Raw genomic sequence first — 17951 nt, 5'->3', positions numbered from 1 at the left:
CTGAATTGTCTTAATGCAGGTTAGGATACTAACCCATCTTTCAAGAAAGCCTAAAAGAAAATAAACAGCTTCACTCTTACATACAGAGAACTTTTTCTCAATCCCAAGATTTAAAATGAAAGACATAAAGCAAAAGCACATTGGTGATGCAGCCCAATAGAAAAAGACAGCCAAACAGCATTCTCTAATTTAGGAATGTATCTCAAACCAGTAATCTAAAATGTAATTCCCTAAGGTGCTGCAATTCCAGACTCCCATAAAAAAAAAGTGCTACTGACCTCAGGTTAAGCAGTGAGAATAACAATCCACATAAGGCGCCTCTTAAAGTCTGCACACAAAGGCAATCACGAAGCACTAGAAGTACAGAAAAAATCTTTTCCCAAAACCTATGCTTGTACCTGAAGAGTGCCAAAGATATTTTTGGGTTAAAAATAGCTAAATAATACCTCCCTAAATACTAAGTTTTTAGTTAGAATTCACCACTGCAGTCTGAAAATAGAATGGGTAAGAAGAATAACCCTCTAGGGCTGCAACACCTGCTGGAACAGGCTTAAAATTACTTCAAGCATCCCATTAGCAAAGTTAAAAAGAAGTATGGTAACATTATAGTAGCACTGGTATTCATTACCATATAGGACGTTTTTTGAGCTTCCACAGATAATTTATTTCATTGCTCTGGTCATACAAAACTGGAGTTTTATACTGGGTTTGAGTCTGGCTGGCAGGTAAGCCTGCCACGGTTACCTGCTCACTCCCCACCAACAGGAAAGAGAAGAGTAATGGAACAGCAAAAGCAAGAGAGGCAGGGAAACACCTCATGGTGAGAAGTTTAATAAGTACGGGGGAAGAAAGGGATAAAACAAATGATACAAAAGCAGTGTGACCCTCCAAGAGCAGACCAATGCCTCGCCAGGCTTAAGCAAGAAAAACAACTCCCCAGTTTTACTGCTGAGCCCAGTGTTATTTGTTATGGAATATTCCCTTGCTCAATTCATGTCAGCTGTGCCAGCTCTGTCCACCCCAGCTTCTTGCCCACTCAGGTGACTCACTGGCAGTGAGAAACAGCAGGGACTTTGATGCTGCACAAACACTGGTCTGTGACAGCTGGTGTTTTACCAACATCGTTTTGGTCAGCAATCTAAAACACAGCACTATTTGGGATGCTTTTAAAAAATTAACTTCATCCCAGCCATGCCCAGTGCGAGTTTTTAAGATAAAACTACTAGTACTCAAAGCCTTTGTTAGCACATAGATAAACCACAAGTGAAGCAAGTCAAAATACCTATGGAGAGCTACAGGAAGCTGATACATACAAGGATATCAGAGGACCCCCTTGAACTGCCCTGTGACTTCATAGAGCCTAAAGATACCAGTGAAGACTGTACAGATATTCCTGTAACTTCAGATATTAAATCAACAGTTACCTAGCTCTAATTCACCTGCAGGAATTGACACAGCCTATAGCTTGCTCAAAGACAATACATTATGCCAGATTAAGGGGTTTCCTGAACAGGAGAATTTCGAGCACACTTTGATACACACAGAGATACCAGAACATGTCTGGTAATGGTTATGCAAGTTTCCAGTTAAGTCTTTTTTACTACAGTCAAGTTCATCTGCACATCTCTATATTACACACGTAGGTAATTACCAAAATTTTTTCCACGGTGTCATGTACATTGATAGTCATCTAATTACAAGCTTCAATGATACAGGATAGCAAAAAAAAAAAAAAAAAAACAAAAAACTTGTAATGCATTTAAGCAAGTAGCTGAACACAAAGTTCAACACAACTCTGAAGCAGTGCCACAAGGACAAGTTCCAAAAGTCAAATTCGACAAGCATGTGAAACTCAAGAAGTCATCTACATAGGTAACCTAGAACAGGTGCGTTTATATAAACCTGATGAAAATACCGTAAAACATATTTTTAAAGCAAAATTTAATGCACTGCAGTGGCAGTAGATACATAATATAGCTATCGGAGATCTATTTCCAGTCCATACAAGCAGCAATAAGCCGGTTACATCACGAAAGGCATCTGTAGATCAAATCTTAGAGAAGCATATTAAAAAAAAGATGACAAATACAGACCAAAACTATTTCCGATTAGATATATAAAACTTGGATATATTGTATATCCAGAAAGCAGAGCCTCTTTATAGGAGCAACTGGGAAAACAAACTGTCCAACTACCTAAGGACATCCACTGCATAACATAGTTTTCCCAATATAAAATGTTCTGCATCCATCTGGTATCATTTCCATTTTAATTTAGCCTATTCTGGTAAAATCCACTCCAGAAAAGACTTCACTATTTGAAAATTCATTATAGCACTTTAAGTAAGCCCTCCATCTCCATGTACATTTCATTATTGTAGGTACCCAAGAGAGGTGCCTTTCGCTGCTTCATAATCATGTTTACAAGACATCGATTTCATTTAAATTCTGGGACACACTTGAAGAAGTGTCTCCACAGCTTCTGCTTGTGTCAGGTTTGCAAAGCAAGTCGCTACAGATTCTTACTCAGGAGATTTGTGTATTATTTCCATAAGTAACCAGAAGATCTTGGGCATTGTGTCAGTTTCAAACATCTCACAAAACTGCAGTTCTCCAGCTGTTAAGGATCCTATTTAGTTTGCTTATTTATGAGCTATATGGTTTCATTTATTCTCATTTAAAGAAATGACACTCAGACATTTGCTTATAGAAGTCTTAGCTTTAAAGTTAGCCTCAAAACTCTCTATTTTCCATTAAAAAAGCAAGCTGCACTTCCAGAATTTTTAATGAACTTAGTATGTACTAGTTGGAGGAAGGGAACTCAAAATGGTCAAGTTTATCATAGAATAATAGAATGGCTTGGGTTGGAAGTGACCTTAAAGATTACCTGGTCCCAACCCACCTTCCACTAGATCAGGTTGCTCAAAGCCCCAGGCAACCTGGAATTGATGCTTCCAGGGATGGGGCATATGTCTCCCTAGGTTTTCTGCACAGCTACTCAAAAAAGAAGATACCCTGGAGTACAACTCTGACTGCCACACACAGAATCCAAACAAATAAATTTATCTTTTCACTAGTATATTTATGCTTTGTGACTACTTTTCCAGAACATAACAAAAAAATATTTCATACTTAGTATTTCAATTTATTAGTTTTAGGCATGCTAATTTGATCAATTTTTTTCACATTTTAAGATAATTTAAGAGCTTTGGGACAGTCATCCTTGTTTCCCATTACCCTCCACCAGTTAAACTAAAGAACTGACCAAATGCCACTCTCTCAGAAATACATCTTTTACCTAGAATTTAGTATTTTTAATATTGTTGTTTCCAATGGAAAAAAAAAACTTAAAAAATGCCACATCCATTGTGTGCATTTGTTCTAATGGGTTAAAAGCCCCAAACAATTTATTAAACTATTTAAGCAGAGTAATTACTTTTTCAGCAATTAAAACTTACAACGTCACTATGTTCTCCAACAGCCAATGATACACTTTAATTCTGCTCTTATACTTTCCACCTGAATGACACCAAGAATGGTAAAGCCCATTGTGTTGGTTTGTATTACAAAGTCCTGCCTTAAGCCACTGTCCACAAAAACGTTGCTTCTACTTGGCAAGAATTACCATGCAACTAGAGGACCAATTCAGACAGATATGGGGTTTTAGGTAAATCTTACGTTAATAACACAAATCACAAGTCCAAGATGGCTTCCATTCTAATGGGGAAGGAGAAAGAAGAATGCTTATATTATTAAGAGACACGAATCCTTTACATTTCCATTTTTTAACCAGTTTCTCAAGCTGCACAAGAGAAGGAATGGTCAGATGTTCTGTTTCATCAGCTTGAAAAGGCAAATCTCAAAATTACACCAATCAGGGAAAATACTGCTAAAAAGATGGCTCTCTAGCTGCCTTTTATAATTTCACTAATGGCCTGATAATTTAATTTGTTACTCATCAGCTTTGTGCTCACAAATTACAGTGAGCTACAGTCTACAGCTCATTCAAGACCAAAAAAGGAAGAAAAATTGCATGGAAATATCTAGCACCCCAGCTGAACCATTTACCAGAAACTTTAAGTTTTATGCTGTGGCAATATTAGCTATGAATAAAGTTGTCTCCACTTCCACTAAAGCCCAAGAAAAACAGGAGAAAAGTACACAGTGGTTGAAAGTACTTTCAATTCAAATAATCTTCAAACAGTGAAGAATGGTCTCTCTTAGACAGAAATATAATGTTTTTATTAATTGCTCCTGGCGCTGAAGAAATAACTAAACTAAAGCTATCATTACAGAACTTACAAACTAGAGGAAACAGACACACAATACTTCATAGACAACTGCTTAGAGCACACAATATATGAAGAGGCATCTAAACAGATGTCCTGCACAAGCCTGATGAACAGAATCTTACATCTTAAGCAAGGGATGGAAGAAAGAACCAAGCAGCTACAGATTTAGTTTCTTCTTTTGAAGGTAATCCACTTTAGAATCTGTAATTAGTACAGTACTAATTACACAGTACTGGTCACTACTCACTCAACTGGAGAGAAAGGTTTCTGACTACTTGTATCCAGCCCATTTTTTAAGCAAGTTCCTCTAGGACTTCCTATGACATGTCCAACCACAATTTCATAGCTCCTCAAGAAAAAAGCTCTTGCTCTGCTTTTTTTTTTTTTTTTTTGAAAATCCAGAAGAACTGGATGTGGTGGGTTAACTTTGGCTAGCTGCCAGGTGCCCACCACACCGCTCTCTCAGTTCTCCTCAATAAGAAGGGGGATAAAATAAAATTAACAGCTTGCAGGCTGAAATAAGCACAGGGAGATTACTCACTAATTACCATGGTGGGCAAAACAGGCTCAACTTACAAATGACAGATTTAACTTACTGCCAATTTGAGTTAAGATAGCAAGAAACACACAAAAAACAAATATAAAAACGTCTTCCCCCACCCTTCCTTCTTTCCTGGCTCAACTTCACTACTAACTCTTCTACCTCTTTCACCACTGCTGAGCAGTGCCAAGAGGATGGGGAATGGGGGGTGCAGTAAGACCACAACACTTCTCTGCCACTCCTGCCTCCTCACTGTCTTCCCCAGCTCCAGAACAGGGTCCCTTCCATGGGATAGAATTCTTCATGAACTGCTCTAACATAGGTCCCTACCCATGGGCCACAGTTCCTCAAGAAATGCTTCAGCATAGGCTTCCATGGGGTGCAGTCCTTCAGGACCAGACTGCTCCAGTGTGCATCACCCCGCTTGGGTCACGCCTGCCAGAAAATATGCTCCTGCACAGGCTACTCTCCACAGGCCTGTCACAGCTCTTGCCAAGAACCTGCTCCTGAGAGAGCTCTTCATCAGCTGAAGCTTACTTTAGTGCATGTTCCCTTGCTCCAGCATGGGGTTCTACACAGGCTGCAGGAGAAGATCTGCTCCACCACGGAACTCCACAGGCTACAGGGGAACAGCCTGCCTCACCATGGTCTGCACCGTGGGCTGCAGGAGAATGAGTTCAACATGTTCTCTGCTCTAGCACTTGAAGCACCTCCTCTCCTTCCTTCTTCCTGACTTTGGTGTCTGTAGTGTTGTTTCTCTCACTTTTTTTTCCACTCCTCTCTCTCTCACAGATGCTGCACATGGTTTTTACTATTTCTTAAATATGTTAATGCAGAGGTGCTATCAGCACCATGAGGGGCTCAGCTTTGGAAAACCATGGGTGCATTCTGGAGCTGGCTGGAGCTCATGGTGTCCAATACCAGGACGTCTTCTGGTCTCTTCTCACGGAGGCCACACCCTGCCACAAAAACCTTGCCATGTAAACCCAATATAGTGGTTTAAAAATTCTATTCCCAACTACAGAGTAACTTTAAGAAAACTGAATACATATATATTATATATATATATATATAAAAACCAATATATATATATATATATATATATATATATATAAACCAACTTTCCTATACAACTCATTGTAACTACCAAAGAGAAGGCGGACAAGTGATTCTTAGCTGAAAGTTTCATTGCAGATGAGAGATGATTTAAAGACTGCACTATCTTGCCAGTTTCACCCAACTTCCTACCCCTACCCATGTGCCTGTCTCCTCAACAAGAATGGATCACTCTTTTGGAGATAAAGAAACAAACATAGCTAAATTCTCACATTCTTTCTGAAAGGAAGTTTTTCAGAAAATTCCTGGAAACCTCCCATTTGTATTTCTTCTGCAACTAGAAGACATACATTATTTATTTATTTTTGCTGCATCAACTAGTCATGCAGCTATCTACTGTGCCACCATGTGCTGCTCTAACTACAAGCAATCTTTTTCGATCATCTTCCAGTACCTTGTTCTACAATTAGCCACAAGGTTATGGTAAACACAGGCAGGATAACATACATGAAACAGCACGCTGAACTCATACAAACTACATTCCAATACCAGAATCATGTAAGTGATCAATTAGGAACACAGCAGCTCTGCCACATGTAAGGCCAAGAACAAACTTTTGTTTCAGATGGGCTTTTCTAGCATTCAAAAATGCACAGTCCTTCCAATTTCTTCTGAAGTTCAGCATTCCTCCTCAAGGTAAAAGGCAGAGGAGCACTTGGGAGTTATCTGAGGTACTTCCAAAAGAAAGACATTTAAACCAGTTTTTGTTATTGGAATTTTTTCTGCAAGGACTAGGAGATCACAGAATCATAGAATCATAGAATCATAGAATAGTTAGGGTTGGAAAGGACCTCAAGATCATCTAGTTCCAACCCCCCTGTAATGGACAGGGACATCTCACACTAAACCATCCCACACAAGGCTTCATCCAACCTGGCCTTGAACACCGCCAGGGATGGAGCACTCACAACCTCCCTGGGCAACCCATTCCAGTGTCTCACCACTCTAACAGGAAAGAATTTCTTCCTTATATCCAATTTAAACTTCCCCTGTTTAAGTTTTAACCCGCTACCCCTTGTCCTGTCACTACAGTCCCTGACGAAGAGTCCATCCCCAGCATCCCTATAGTCCCCCTTCAGATACTGGAAGGCTGCGATGAGGTCCCCACGCAGCCTTCTCTCCTCCAGGCTGAACAGCCCCAACTTCCTCAGCCTATCTTCATACGGGAGGTGCTCCAGTTCCCTGATCATCCTTGTGGTCCTCCTCTGGACTTGTTCCAACAGTTTCATGTCCTTTTTATGTTGAGGACACCAGAACTGCACACAATACTCCAGGTGAGGTCTCACAAGAGCAGAGTAGAGGGGCAGGATCACCTCCTTCGACCTGCTGGTCACGCTCCTTTTGATGCAGCCCAGGATACGGTTGGCTTTCTGGGCTGCGAGCGCACACTGAATCCGGCTCATGTTCGTTTTCTCATCGACCAGCACCCCCAAGTCCTTCTCAGCAGGTCCGCTCTGAAGATCAAACCACAACCCTAACTGCATTCCTTATTGGCTCAGGTGCTCAAAATAAAAAATCATGATGGCTATTAGTTCTTTCAGAAAAACAACATTAGAAACAAAATTAGTAAGTATAATTAAGCAATGTTGGACAAATGCAAGCTGTAGACTCCAAACTGAACAGATTACTGTGCACACACACACTGAAGACAGCTGTCACGTGGCTGACCAACCTGAAAGATTTCACATAACTCATATTGTTCTAGGGGGAATACAACTGTCATTGAGCTTAGCAGTCTACCAGCAGCTAGCATCAGTGTGAATCTGAACCTTGATTAAAGTCTGGAATAAAAAAAGAGGAAAGAACCTAGCTATAGTCTACTGTTAAAATCATTTATTTGGGGGAATGAAATGTATGTACAGCAACAAAAATATCTGGAAGACACCAGAATATTTTCATATGTGATCTAAACACTGAGAAGGGAACAGTGGAGTAATATATTAACTCTCTTCTCGGGTCCTGTGCAGGAGCTGGAATCTGGAGGACCAAAATCTGCTATGGAAAAATATATCGTCTCTCCTTGCTTGCTTAACAGAGACTGGAGAGAAAAAGAAAACTACACCCACAGTAACACTTCCCTACTACTCTTGATAGTTCTACAAAAATAAGAGTAGGTCAAGTATTTGAGAGCTATTATGAAACTCCTCTCCTCCTCCATATGAAAACCTCATGAGTGAAGAAGCCTTCAAGGCTCTGCTGTAGCAGGCTTGTCTCCTTCATAAACTTCTGCCAGAAAAACTACACCAGTTGGAAATGGCAGCTGGGAACCACACACCATACAGCCAGTTCAGCTGCGCTGGAAACAAAATTTTGATTTACACAAATTATGCCAACAGGAAAAGCATTTGTGTTGGCTTTACTCACATCACAGACCCAAAGGATGAATTTTTGCCCGCAGAAGGATTACTTTTGCTTTTCCAAGAGGGAGCTTTATTGGCCAAGCTGCAGCAACTTCTAGGTCAAAGAGGTTTGAGAAGTTCCCACACCCAAATTTTTCAAATTGTCTTGAAAGCTGATTACAACAAAACATAAGTTAATTACCCATATTCTGATACATTTCAAAGATTTCTGATATACGATCTCCAAAGAACAACTAAAAATTGTCCCAAAGCTCTCTTTCTTTTTGTGTACACATATACAAAGAACGTAACTCATCAATCTCACAACCTCTATTTCAGTTATTGCAGTTCACTTTGGAGAAGTAATACTGAAGTGACTGTTCATAACAATTATACTCTAAACACAGTCACCAAAATATCTCAAGAAGTAGGAGGCTCTTGCCCCTGACAGCTCTCCTTTTAACTCTTCCATGCAAAAAGAAATCCAGAAGTGATCTGTTCCTCCACGGAATTAACGGCATGTCATTCTCCTCTCATCAGAGATGGCAGAATTTCTCTGAGTATCAACAGAGGGCAGACGGATGCACGGAGACTCACAACTCAAGTAAGGACTTCTGGGAAAGAAACTACCTATGATTGGACAGGGACAGCTGGAGTTAAGCAACTGTCTCGGCTGACCAGCCACTAAGGAAAAAAATAAAACAGTAACTACTCTAAACTGTATACAGTAGCTTGCGGTTTTATTTATGAGTATGAGCTAATAGACCAGTGGACTAGGAGCCAATAAGATACTGCCTGAAACAAACACATGAGGAATACTTTTTTTAAAATGCATACAAGTGCCTTCTTGACAGGACATGCAAAGAGGGCTGGAGGAACATGACGGTCCTATGGAAAACCATAGTACAAGGAACAGCAGGTGAAAAGGAGGAATGAAAAGAATATAAAACGAAACTGTTTCTTTAATTACTCTAACCACCAACAAATAAAGCTGTTTAAAAAGAAAAGAGTATTACCTGATCCCAAATATCCACAGTTTGTAATTGCAAAATTGATCACTATCTCATGTGACCAAACACAGAGACAAAGGGGGTAGGAGAAGATCTGGAATCATGCAGCAGGCTTCAGTTTGCCAAAACATTTCCAAATGCAAAATTCAACAATAACTAGAAGTTGTATAAGTATTATTTTGCCTTCTATTCAAAGGCTTAGGAAACTGAACAACAAAAGCTTCAAAGGTGCAATATTAGGTTGTTCAACTCTTTGGACTACAAACATTATTGAACGCCATCTAAAAAACAAAAAGTTGCTCTTGTGCTCTTGGACAATATATTTTACTTGTACCTTCTTTCAGATCTCATGTAGCTAAGAACAGAAGCTGTAAGAATGTCTCCAGAACACTCTGCCACTCCAACACAAGGTTTTGCATGAACTGTGAACGGTCTTGCTTCCTTTCCTCAGAGCACTGTATCTCCAAACAGTACTATGCACACACACTTCCATTATTTTTTTTTAAGGTGAAAAACCCTCAAAATCTACTCACAAAGCTACCTGAGCAATATCACTATTATACATATGTTAAAATTACATTAATAATTAAAAATTAAGCTATTCAAACTGTCTATGTCCATGTAACTTAGGCCTTTGTGTTGACACGGCACAGCTCTAAACTACTTGACAACAGACTTTTTACCTACAGACATCTGCCTCATCCCATGAAGAGACTGTACCTCCCTCAAGGATTGAACACTGACAGGAAATAGACTCTTGTACAGACTCACCTGCCTTTGCTGCAGAACTGGGCAGGTGCACAGCATAGGCTTACACAGGCCAGGACTGAGTGCGTATGTTCACGCCAGAACTGCCAGTATTCTATTTATCTGGTTTTAGACAGAGAAAGAAAGGGGCTAAAAAGTGACTCAGCCAGAGCACCTCTCATGGAAGCAGAAGGTGGCCTCACAGACATCATGCATCCTTAACCCCAGCCAAGCTTTTCTTTGACTTCTGAGTGTTCCCTTTTGATTAGCACTAGAGCATTCATGAAGAACTTTCTGCATCCATGGATGCATAGAGCATAAGAAAGAACCAAGACAACAGTAGTAAAAAGATTCAAAGCAAATCTTTATGCAGAAATGAAATTATATGACTGCTGGCACATCTCTATTTTCTTTTATACAATTCCTGGGTTTTTTCATCCATTTGACATGTGAAAATTCCATGATTTGGAAACATGCTCAAATCCACAACAGTCATCAACAGTCTAAATCTTTTAATCAACCACACCGTCATTTTGTGAAAAACAGTTGGATGTCATGTTTGGTGAACTAGCCCTTAGAAGGAAACAAGACACTTGGCTTGTGGCTTTCATAGATTTTTTTGATAGCTGAGGAATGGCAAGATTTAAGGATCTTGGATTTCATTCCTCACATAAAAGGGAATTACATTCTAGGACAAAGTTTCTCAATCTGCGGTCTGTAAAACATCAGATGGTGGTCCAAAAAATCATCATAAAAATGTATTTTTAAAAACCATGCATTCCCACACATGCAAGCAAGAAAACACAATTGAGGAAATACAAAAAATAAAGCAAACATTCAGAGTCCATCTTAACTCAACTGCACTAGAACACATTAGAAAATGTGACATTTCACAAGATGATACTTGCATTATTTTAAGGAAATTAAGTGCTCTTGAAACAACACATTGTCCTGCAATATTGCAGTTCGAAAATGCTTTCTTCTGTTCTACCAAATTTCCTAAGTAACCTCCAGAAAATGCCTTGTTACATCCAGTGTTCCTCCCTCCATCCTACTTCCCTAAGCCATTACCCGTTTTCTTCATGTCCCACTGTGCTTTCTCTAATTTCATCCTCTTTACAGACACTCTTACAGTGATCTATAGAAGCAACTCATCCAGCCACTGAGCTCTTTCTCCCCTATTTTCATTGACAAACTGCCTCAAGTCTTCTGGGTCACCCTGAGTTTCAGTTATAACTGTTGTAACATCCTTTATTTCGCCGGTTCAGCTGCAGGAGTTTTCTTTCTTAGGACCCTCCTTTTTCACATAACTTGTTTGTTTTAACCACAGACACCTGGTCCACACCCTATCTCTATTCCCTGGTTTAAAATCTGGCTTTGCTATCCAGACCTAGTCCTTCAGACTCATCTTTTCAGGGTTTATGTCCCATCCTAATGACCACACATAAACATCCTTGCATCTTTTCTACAGTCAGCTGCACCAGCTGTCATTCTCTAAGTTTCTTTTTTTTTTTTAGCCAGACAAACAGGCAACAATGCCTACGTTAAATCTCAATACCAAAACAGCTCTGCAAAGTCAGCCAACAAAGAATGCTGGAGAAGAACAGTATTAATAGCACAACTGAGATCCTCTACCTCAAAAATCAGTATTTGTGCTCTCTTATTTCCCCTATAACACTATGATAAAATTTATGACTGTTAAATAAAAAGTTACCTAAAAAAATACACAGTTGACAACAAATCTCAACTAATGACCACCTTTTCATATGAAGTACATAACACGTAACTTAAAACCTCATTTGCACGTTGCTCTGATGCTGCATTCTTCATCAGTTTAAAAAAAAACAGCTTTTAAACTTTTTTCCCTGAGATGATTATTACTAATAATTGATCTTTAAAAGCTGTTCCTTTAAACCAAGACATAACCTTTAAATTAAATATACTAATATATTAATACAAGCATATTTAACTTATTTATAGTTATTACTAAATACTGAATTCATACTTCCTTTTTTTCAAGACAATGCTTCTCACAAGTCTTAGAAGTTACAAACTGTATCTGGATGGAAAACACAATTAAAAGCAACAAAAATAATTTAAAATACAACTAAAAGTACTTAGGTATGTTACATATGTAAAAATTGCAAAAACTATTTTGCATTTAAATCTGAATTAACTACGTTATGTGTGGCTAACAAGTTTAATGGTTTCATAAGTGAAAAGAAAGATTTTAGACCTGATCTCTTCTTTCCTGACAGTTCTATTCGTGTATTAGTAAGAGGAAACTGACTTTTGTTTTCGGTTTCAAGCAGATTTAAATTAAGTTTGAGCAAAGTAAGAACTAGATGGGACATCTAAAAATAAGGAAACTATTCACTTGATATCCACAAAAGACAGTTGCCTCAATTGATTTTGACATGTTGACAAATTCTTTTTCCCAGTGTTTCACAGTTGAGAGCTTTTGTTTTCCTGAGTGCTTGGCAAGACACATGTTGGTTTTTTGGTTTTGGGGTTTTTTTAACTGTATTTTTAAAGTCCATGCAGCATGAAGTGAGAGTTACTTTCATAATACATTCTAAGTATTTTTTTCAATTAAAAGTTAATTCTAATGTGCTTAAAACATAGTTTTGATACAGCTTCCCACACAGGCCTCCAGCACTATTTGGTCCTCATTCTGAAGTACACGCAAGACTTTCTAGGAGCTCAATCAAGTAACTTTTCAGCACCATGAATAATCTGTTACATATTTTTAAATACTTTATGACACAGAAAGAATAAAACCAGTATTTGGTTCTTGTTAGTAACTGAGGAAAATCATACAAAATATTTTGTTTGCTACTGATATGAATATACACAAAAGACATGTTTCCTTGGAATCTGGGCCTTTTTTTGTGCAATATGAGATACACATTTTCAGCTTCTCAGGAAAATAAAGTTTGCATACCAGCACAGAATATCCCTGGGACTTCACTCCGGAATATAACAGTTCGTACTTTCTTATCAGATTTCAAAGCATCCACAGCTTTTGACATCTACAGAGAAAATGAGGAAGGGGAATAATCAAACACTTTTTAAAGTGCTTAATACCAACACTTCACCTTCATACTAAAAACTATTTTTTTAACTTACCATTTTTAAAAGATTTTTGCTAAGTGCATTCTTGGCATGAGATCTATTTAATCCAAGCACCACAATTCCTGGAGGGGAAGAAAAATTGTATCACTGTTACAGTATAGTAAAATATATATTATCTATGTAAATTATTATTTTGAAATGATAAACAAAAAACATTGAGGATTGCAAAAAATGCTAGTGTAATCACTTAAATACTGAGTTCTTGAAAGAAAATAAATCAGCTTACACTTCCCAATGTTAAAAAGTGCAGTGTTCAAAAGAAATTACATTTATTGTAAGAATGAAAGTATGGCCCTAATACCATCACATGGAAACAGGGCTTACAAAGGCTGAATGTATAATTACACAATTGCATGAACAGATTTCATGTTAGTGTGCGAAGTGCTGATATGCGATCAGGAAAGATACTTAACTGTAAAGCACTAGGTTTCTTTTTTAGACAGCTTGCCTTCAGAGAATTCTGAAAGTAAGAAGTGCTACCACACCTAAGACTAGCAGCTCTGATATAGGTAAGAGAAAGTCACAAATAGAAAGAATGCTACCGATGGGAAACCTTACCTTTTGTTTAAAAGGAAAAATATATGTAATAATTCTCTCCCAATACACAAAAACTGCACTCAATGTTTGCTATACAGCTCCAATCACACATTCACAGCTTCCTTAGCCCACTTAGAGATCAGTTGTCTCACTGACTGATTACATGTGCACTAGTATGAATGTTGCAGCAGAAATACCATTTATTTGTCTTTATTTCACCCTCATCTTAACCGGCATGATTATCAAACAATAAAATTCTGAGAAGCTTATCTTGGTAAGTTTACCAATCCTATAGCAATCTTTTAGAAAATTAGTTCCTGAACACACTACAATTCTCTGAATTCTAAACACCAGCATACCATCCTATTAAATGGATGCAGCTCAGATAAGGTCTTATCAAACTGGACTTTTTTTTTACTTGGAGAATGCAGGGGTAACGGAAGAAAGGCAAAAGACTAGAACAGGGATGAGGAATGAAGCACAAAAAGGGGGCTCTCTGCATCAAACAAAAATGTCTACGGTATTGCCATCAATCTACAAGATACATATATATATAAAAAAAAAAAAAAAAAAAGGAAATTCTAGAAACTCAGTATTTGCCCAGGTATTTGCTACTTAAATTCTCCAAAACATCCTCATTTCATAGTGTAGACTAAATTTGGGATTTGCATATATGCAGTTCATACTGAAAAGTTCTTGTACTTTGAAGGGCGACAGCAAAAATACATGATGCTATCATTATTTAAAACTGCTAAGAGAGAAGATCGTATTTCTTTCTATATTGTACAAAACAGGGTAGACCAATTTAAGTGAAGTGATTAGATAATGGTTTAATTACAGCTGATATCAGCACACAGGAAATCTTGTTTTAAGTTATGATTTTTATCTGGTTTATCTTGTACTTCTTAGTTTTTAAAAAATACTCATTTTCAATGTTTGGTGGGAACACATTTAACATTTACTTACAAAAAAAATTCCTGACTTTACACTCATTAGTAATTTTGTCTCAGTTAGAAAGATTCACTAAATCTGTATAGAAAGTACTTATGGTAATACATTTATTTGTAGTAAGTACACTCACACAAATGATCTATCCAAATGTACCTTTTCATAATAAAAAAAAACCCAAATATGCACTGAAAAACAGAGGAAGAATCAAAGAGAGCTAAGCTATTTTTAAGCTTGTCTCAAGTACTGAGATAAACCAAGGCAGAGAAGTTGACTTACATGCTTATTATTATAGAATAGTTTTTTTAAGCAAAACAAGAATCTATGGTGAGTGTACCATGTACATTTCTGGTAGTTTCCACTGATCACCTTAACAAGGAATATTTGAGTGCAAAATTATACAGATGTATACTATGCAGTATTTTTTTTTAAAAAGGCCAAAACACTTTTCAAAATCCCGTATCTGCACCTTTTTATCTCTGAACACCACTTAAAAATCTTTCCTGCACTTCTTAAATTAGTATATATCATCTGCTTACCCCTTCTTTATTTAAAGAGAATAAAAGAAGGGAAAGCTTATGTAATTTATCAGCTAGTGATCAGTTTCCAACCTCCGAACAAACAACTTCAACTGAGACTGCATTCGTTCTGTCTATTCTATGTATGTTAAAATTGTAACTGAGGATGACAAAAAGCTGTCTTACATCCTCCAACTCAACTAAAACCAGCTGGAAAATATAAGCACAAAGAGTCATTCTACTGCAAAATCTGAATTTTACAAATATTTGTATCGCATTCCAGCAAGTGACACTACAATACTTGAGTCAAGACTGAAGAGGTATTTCTCCTGATTCCATCTGTAACTTGAAGTGCAAAACCCTTAAGTTCATTAAAATTTGTAATGGGATCAGTAAAACAACTTGGTTAAAAGTTCTGAAATGCCAACAGCTGTAGTATATTTCAGCCCTAGAATCTCAAAGTAAAAGCTATGTCTCTAATTGAAAAATAGTAATGCACTGACATTCACCTATACTCACAGAAAACTGATACAAAAAGCTACACAAGTTGCAACGTCCTGTTCAGAATACACAGGCAGTTTACAATCATGTTCTTTAAAACTCTCACATCTTTTGTATTCTAGTTCGGATCAAATTTGGAAGCTGAAGGGTGTTGAGTTATAACTCTTAATAACTACCCCTTTCAAATATAGTCTCATTTCAGTTTATGTTCACAAGTTCCCAAAAATGTGGTATACAAATCAGGTGAAAGTGTTATGAAGCAGGACAGTTTGGTACTTTGCCTGCAGGGAAGGATTTGTCTAGAGCTACAAGATACATGCTTCTGTGTAAAGCAGCTACATACAGTTTTCCTGCCTCCCAGCATCCTCAGCTGTAAAAGCCCCTGGACAACACAACCTTCTCCAAGAAGCACAGAAACACTAGGCACGGACAACAGCATACCACAGCATAAACAAGAATGTGTGAGCTGTAAAAGGTAGCTCCAGAGACTAGATCTGTCGCTGTGTATGGTCAAGAAGCATGTAATGGAAGAGTATGGATGAGGCAACAGCACCAGCGCCCCACCTGAGAAGGTCTAGAATAAGAACTGGTGGAAAAAGGAATGGTAGGTTAGAGGAGAGTAAAAAAGAACACAGGAAATGATATGGAGTTAATGCCCTAATGCAGCAGGGCTACTACAGGTTGTAAGCAGATAAAGACAGACAAACTTGTCACACAATGTGAGGTGGAGGGTGAGCAGTACCAGTATGGAGAGGACACAGAGACATGCTTCTTTCACAGAAACATGGCCTGCTATTTGTGCTGCTGAAGGAGACATAGGAAATTTATGTCTCCTCCAGGCTTAATTCTAAGGCTCTTGTTTTTAACCTTTACTAACAAACTATTTTTTTCCATGTTCTTCTGAAAGGCAAAGCCAAAGAAAATCCCTTCTCCTAAAAAGATTTAATGAATTAAAAATAGATTGATTACATTCCTCTTTATGATAGCCACAACTGATTTAACACTCCAAATGTTACCTCCATGTTTTGGAACATTTTTAATGCCACAGTTAACAAAGAAGTACATTGTGAGAAGGAAAGAAAAAAATAACTTCACAAAGATTTTTTCAAGGGAAAAAAACAGGCAGGTTACTGACATTCAAAACTTTAGCTACCTCTCTACTTTTTCTTCAAAAGCCTCCTTTAATTCTCTGCCCAACTGATCTTACAGTATCTGCCTCAAAAACACTCAGCAATGAACCTAGGATAAATACACACAACATAACACCTTCATAAACATTACAAAAGCAATGATTCCTTGCTGATTTAACAGCTGGAACATAGTGTCTAATTCTATTGTTTTTTGTGTAACAGTAGAAATAAAAATCATCACCTTGGGTAGTACTCAAGTATTTTCTATCACTTATTGGAAAAGCACACACACACAGAAAAAAAAAAAAAAAGAATCACCACAAAATTAAACAAACCACTCTAACATTTCACAAACTCTTCTTTGCTCCTGCCTTGCCTCTTCCTCGATTTAAAATAACCTTTAAAAACCAAAATTAATGTTTAAAACTAATTCTAAGTTCCACAGCTGGTTGAGGAAACATGGCTAAAAAAAGTATGCCTTAGAGGAACTGGAAACAATTGGGAACAGAAAAATCACTAAGACAGAAGTGGATTTCAGCATCAGACTGCATCACAGAATCACAGAATGGTTAAGGTTGGAAAGGATCATCTAGTTCCAACCCCCTGCCACGGGTAGGGACACCTCACACTAGACCATGTCACCCAAGACTCCAATCTGGCCTTGAACACTGCCAGGGACGAAGCATTTGCCACTTCTTTGGGCATCCCATTCCAGTGCCTCACCACCCTCACAGTAAAGAACTTCTTCCTTATATCTAACCTGAACTTCCCCCATTTAAGTTTAAACCCATTACCCCTTGTCCTATTGCTACAGTCCCTGATGAAGAGTCCTTCTTCAGCATCCTTAGAGGCCCCCTTCAGATACTGGAAGGCTGCTATGAGGTCTCCACACAGCCTTCTTTTTTCTCCAGGCTGAACAGCCCCAACTTTCTCAGCCTGTCTTCATATGGGAGGTGCTCCAGTCCCCTGATCATCCTTGTAGCCCTCCTTTGGACCTGCTCCAACAGCTCCATGTCGTTTTTATGTTCAAGACACCAGAACTGTACACAATATTCCAAGTGAGGTTCCACAAATCAGAGTAGAGGGGCAGGATCCCCTTCATCGACCTGCTGCTGGTCATGCTTCTTTTGACAGCAAC

At 38.1% G+C, this 17951-nt stretch overlaps 1 protein-coding gene across 1 annotated transcript in view; it reads right to left on the bottom strand.

Annotated features, from left to right (window-relative positions):
• Window positions 1-17951, bottom strand: part of AUH (AU RNA binding methylglutaconyl-CoA hydratase) — a 117799-nt gene that overhangs the window by 98323 nt on the left and 1525 nt on the right. The window contains exons 2-3 of the mRNA XM_065663926.1: window positions 13174-13241; window positions 12989-13076 (exon numbers count right to left, since the gene is read on the bottom strand). Coding sequence (XP_065519998.1) covers window positions 12989-13076; window positions 13174-13241 — 156 coding nt within the window. The remainder of the gene's footprint in view (window positions 1-12988; window positions 13077-13173; window positions 13242-17951) is intronic.

The sequence above is a fragment of the Lathamus discolor genome, chromosome Z, assembly GCF_037157495.1.
Source record: "Lathamus discolor isolate bLatDis1 chromosome Z, bLatDis1.hap1, whole genome shotgun sequence".
NCBI lineage: Eukaryota > Metazoa > Chordata > Aves > Psittaciformes > Psittacidae > Lathamus > Lathamus discolor.
The sequence above is the reverse complement of the archived record's forward strand: the minus strand, read 5'-3'. Positions and strand labels throughout refer to the sequence as shown.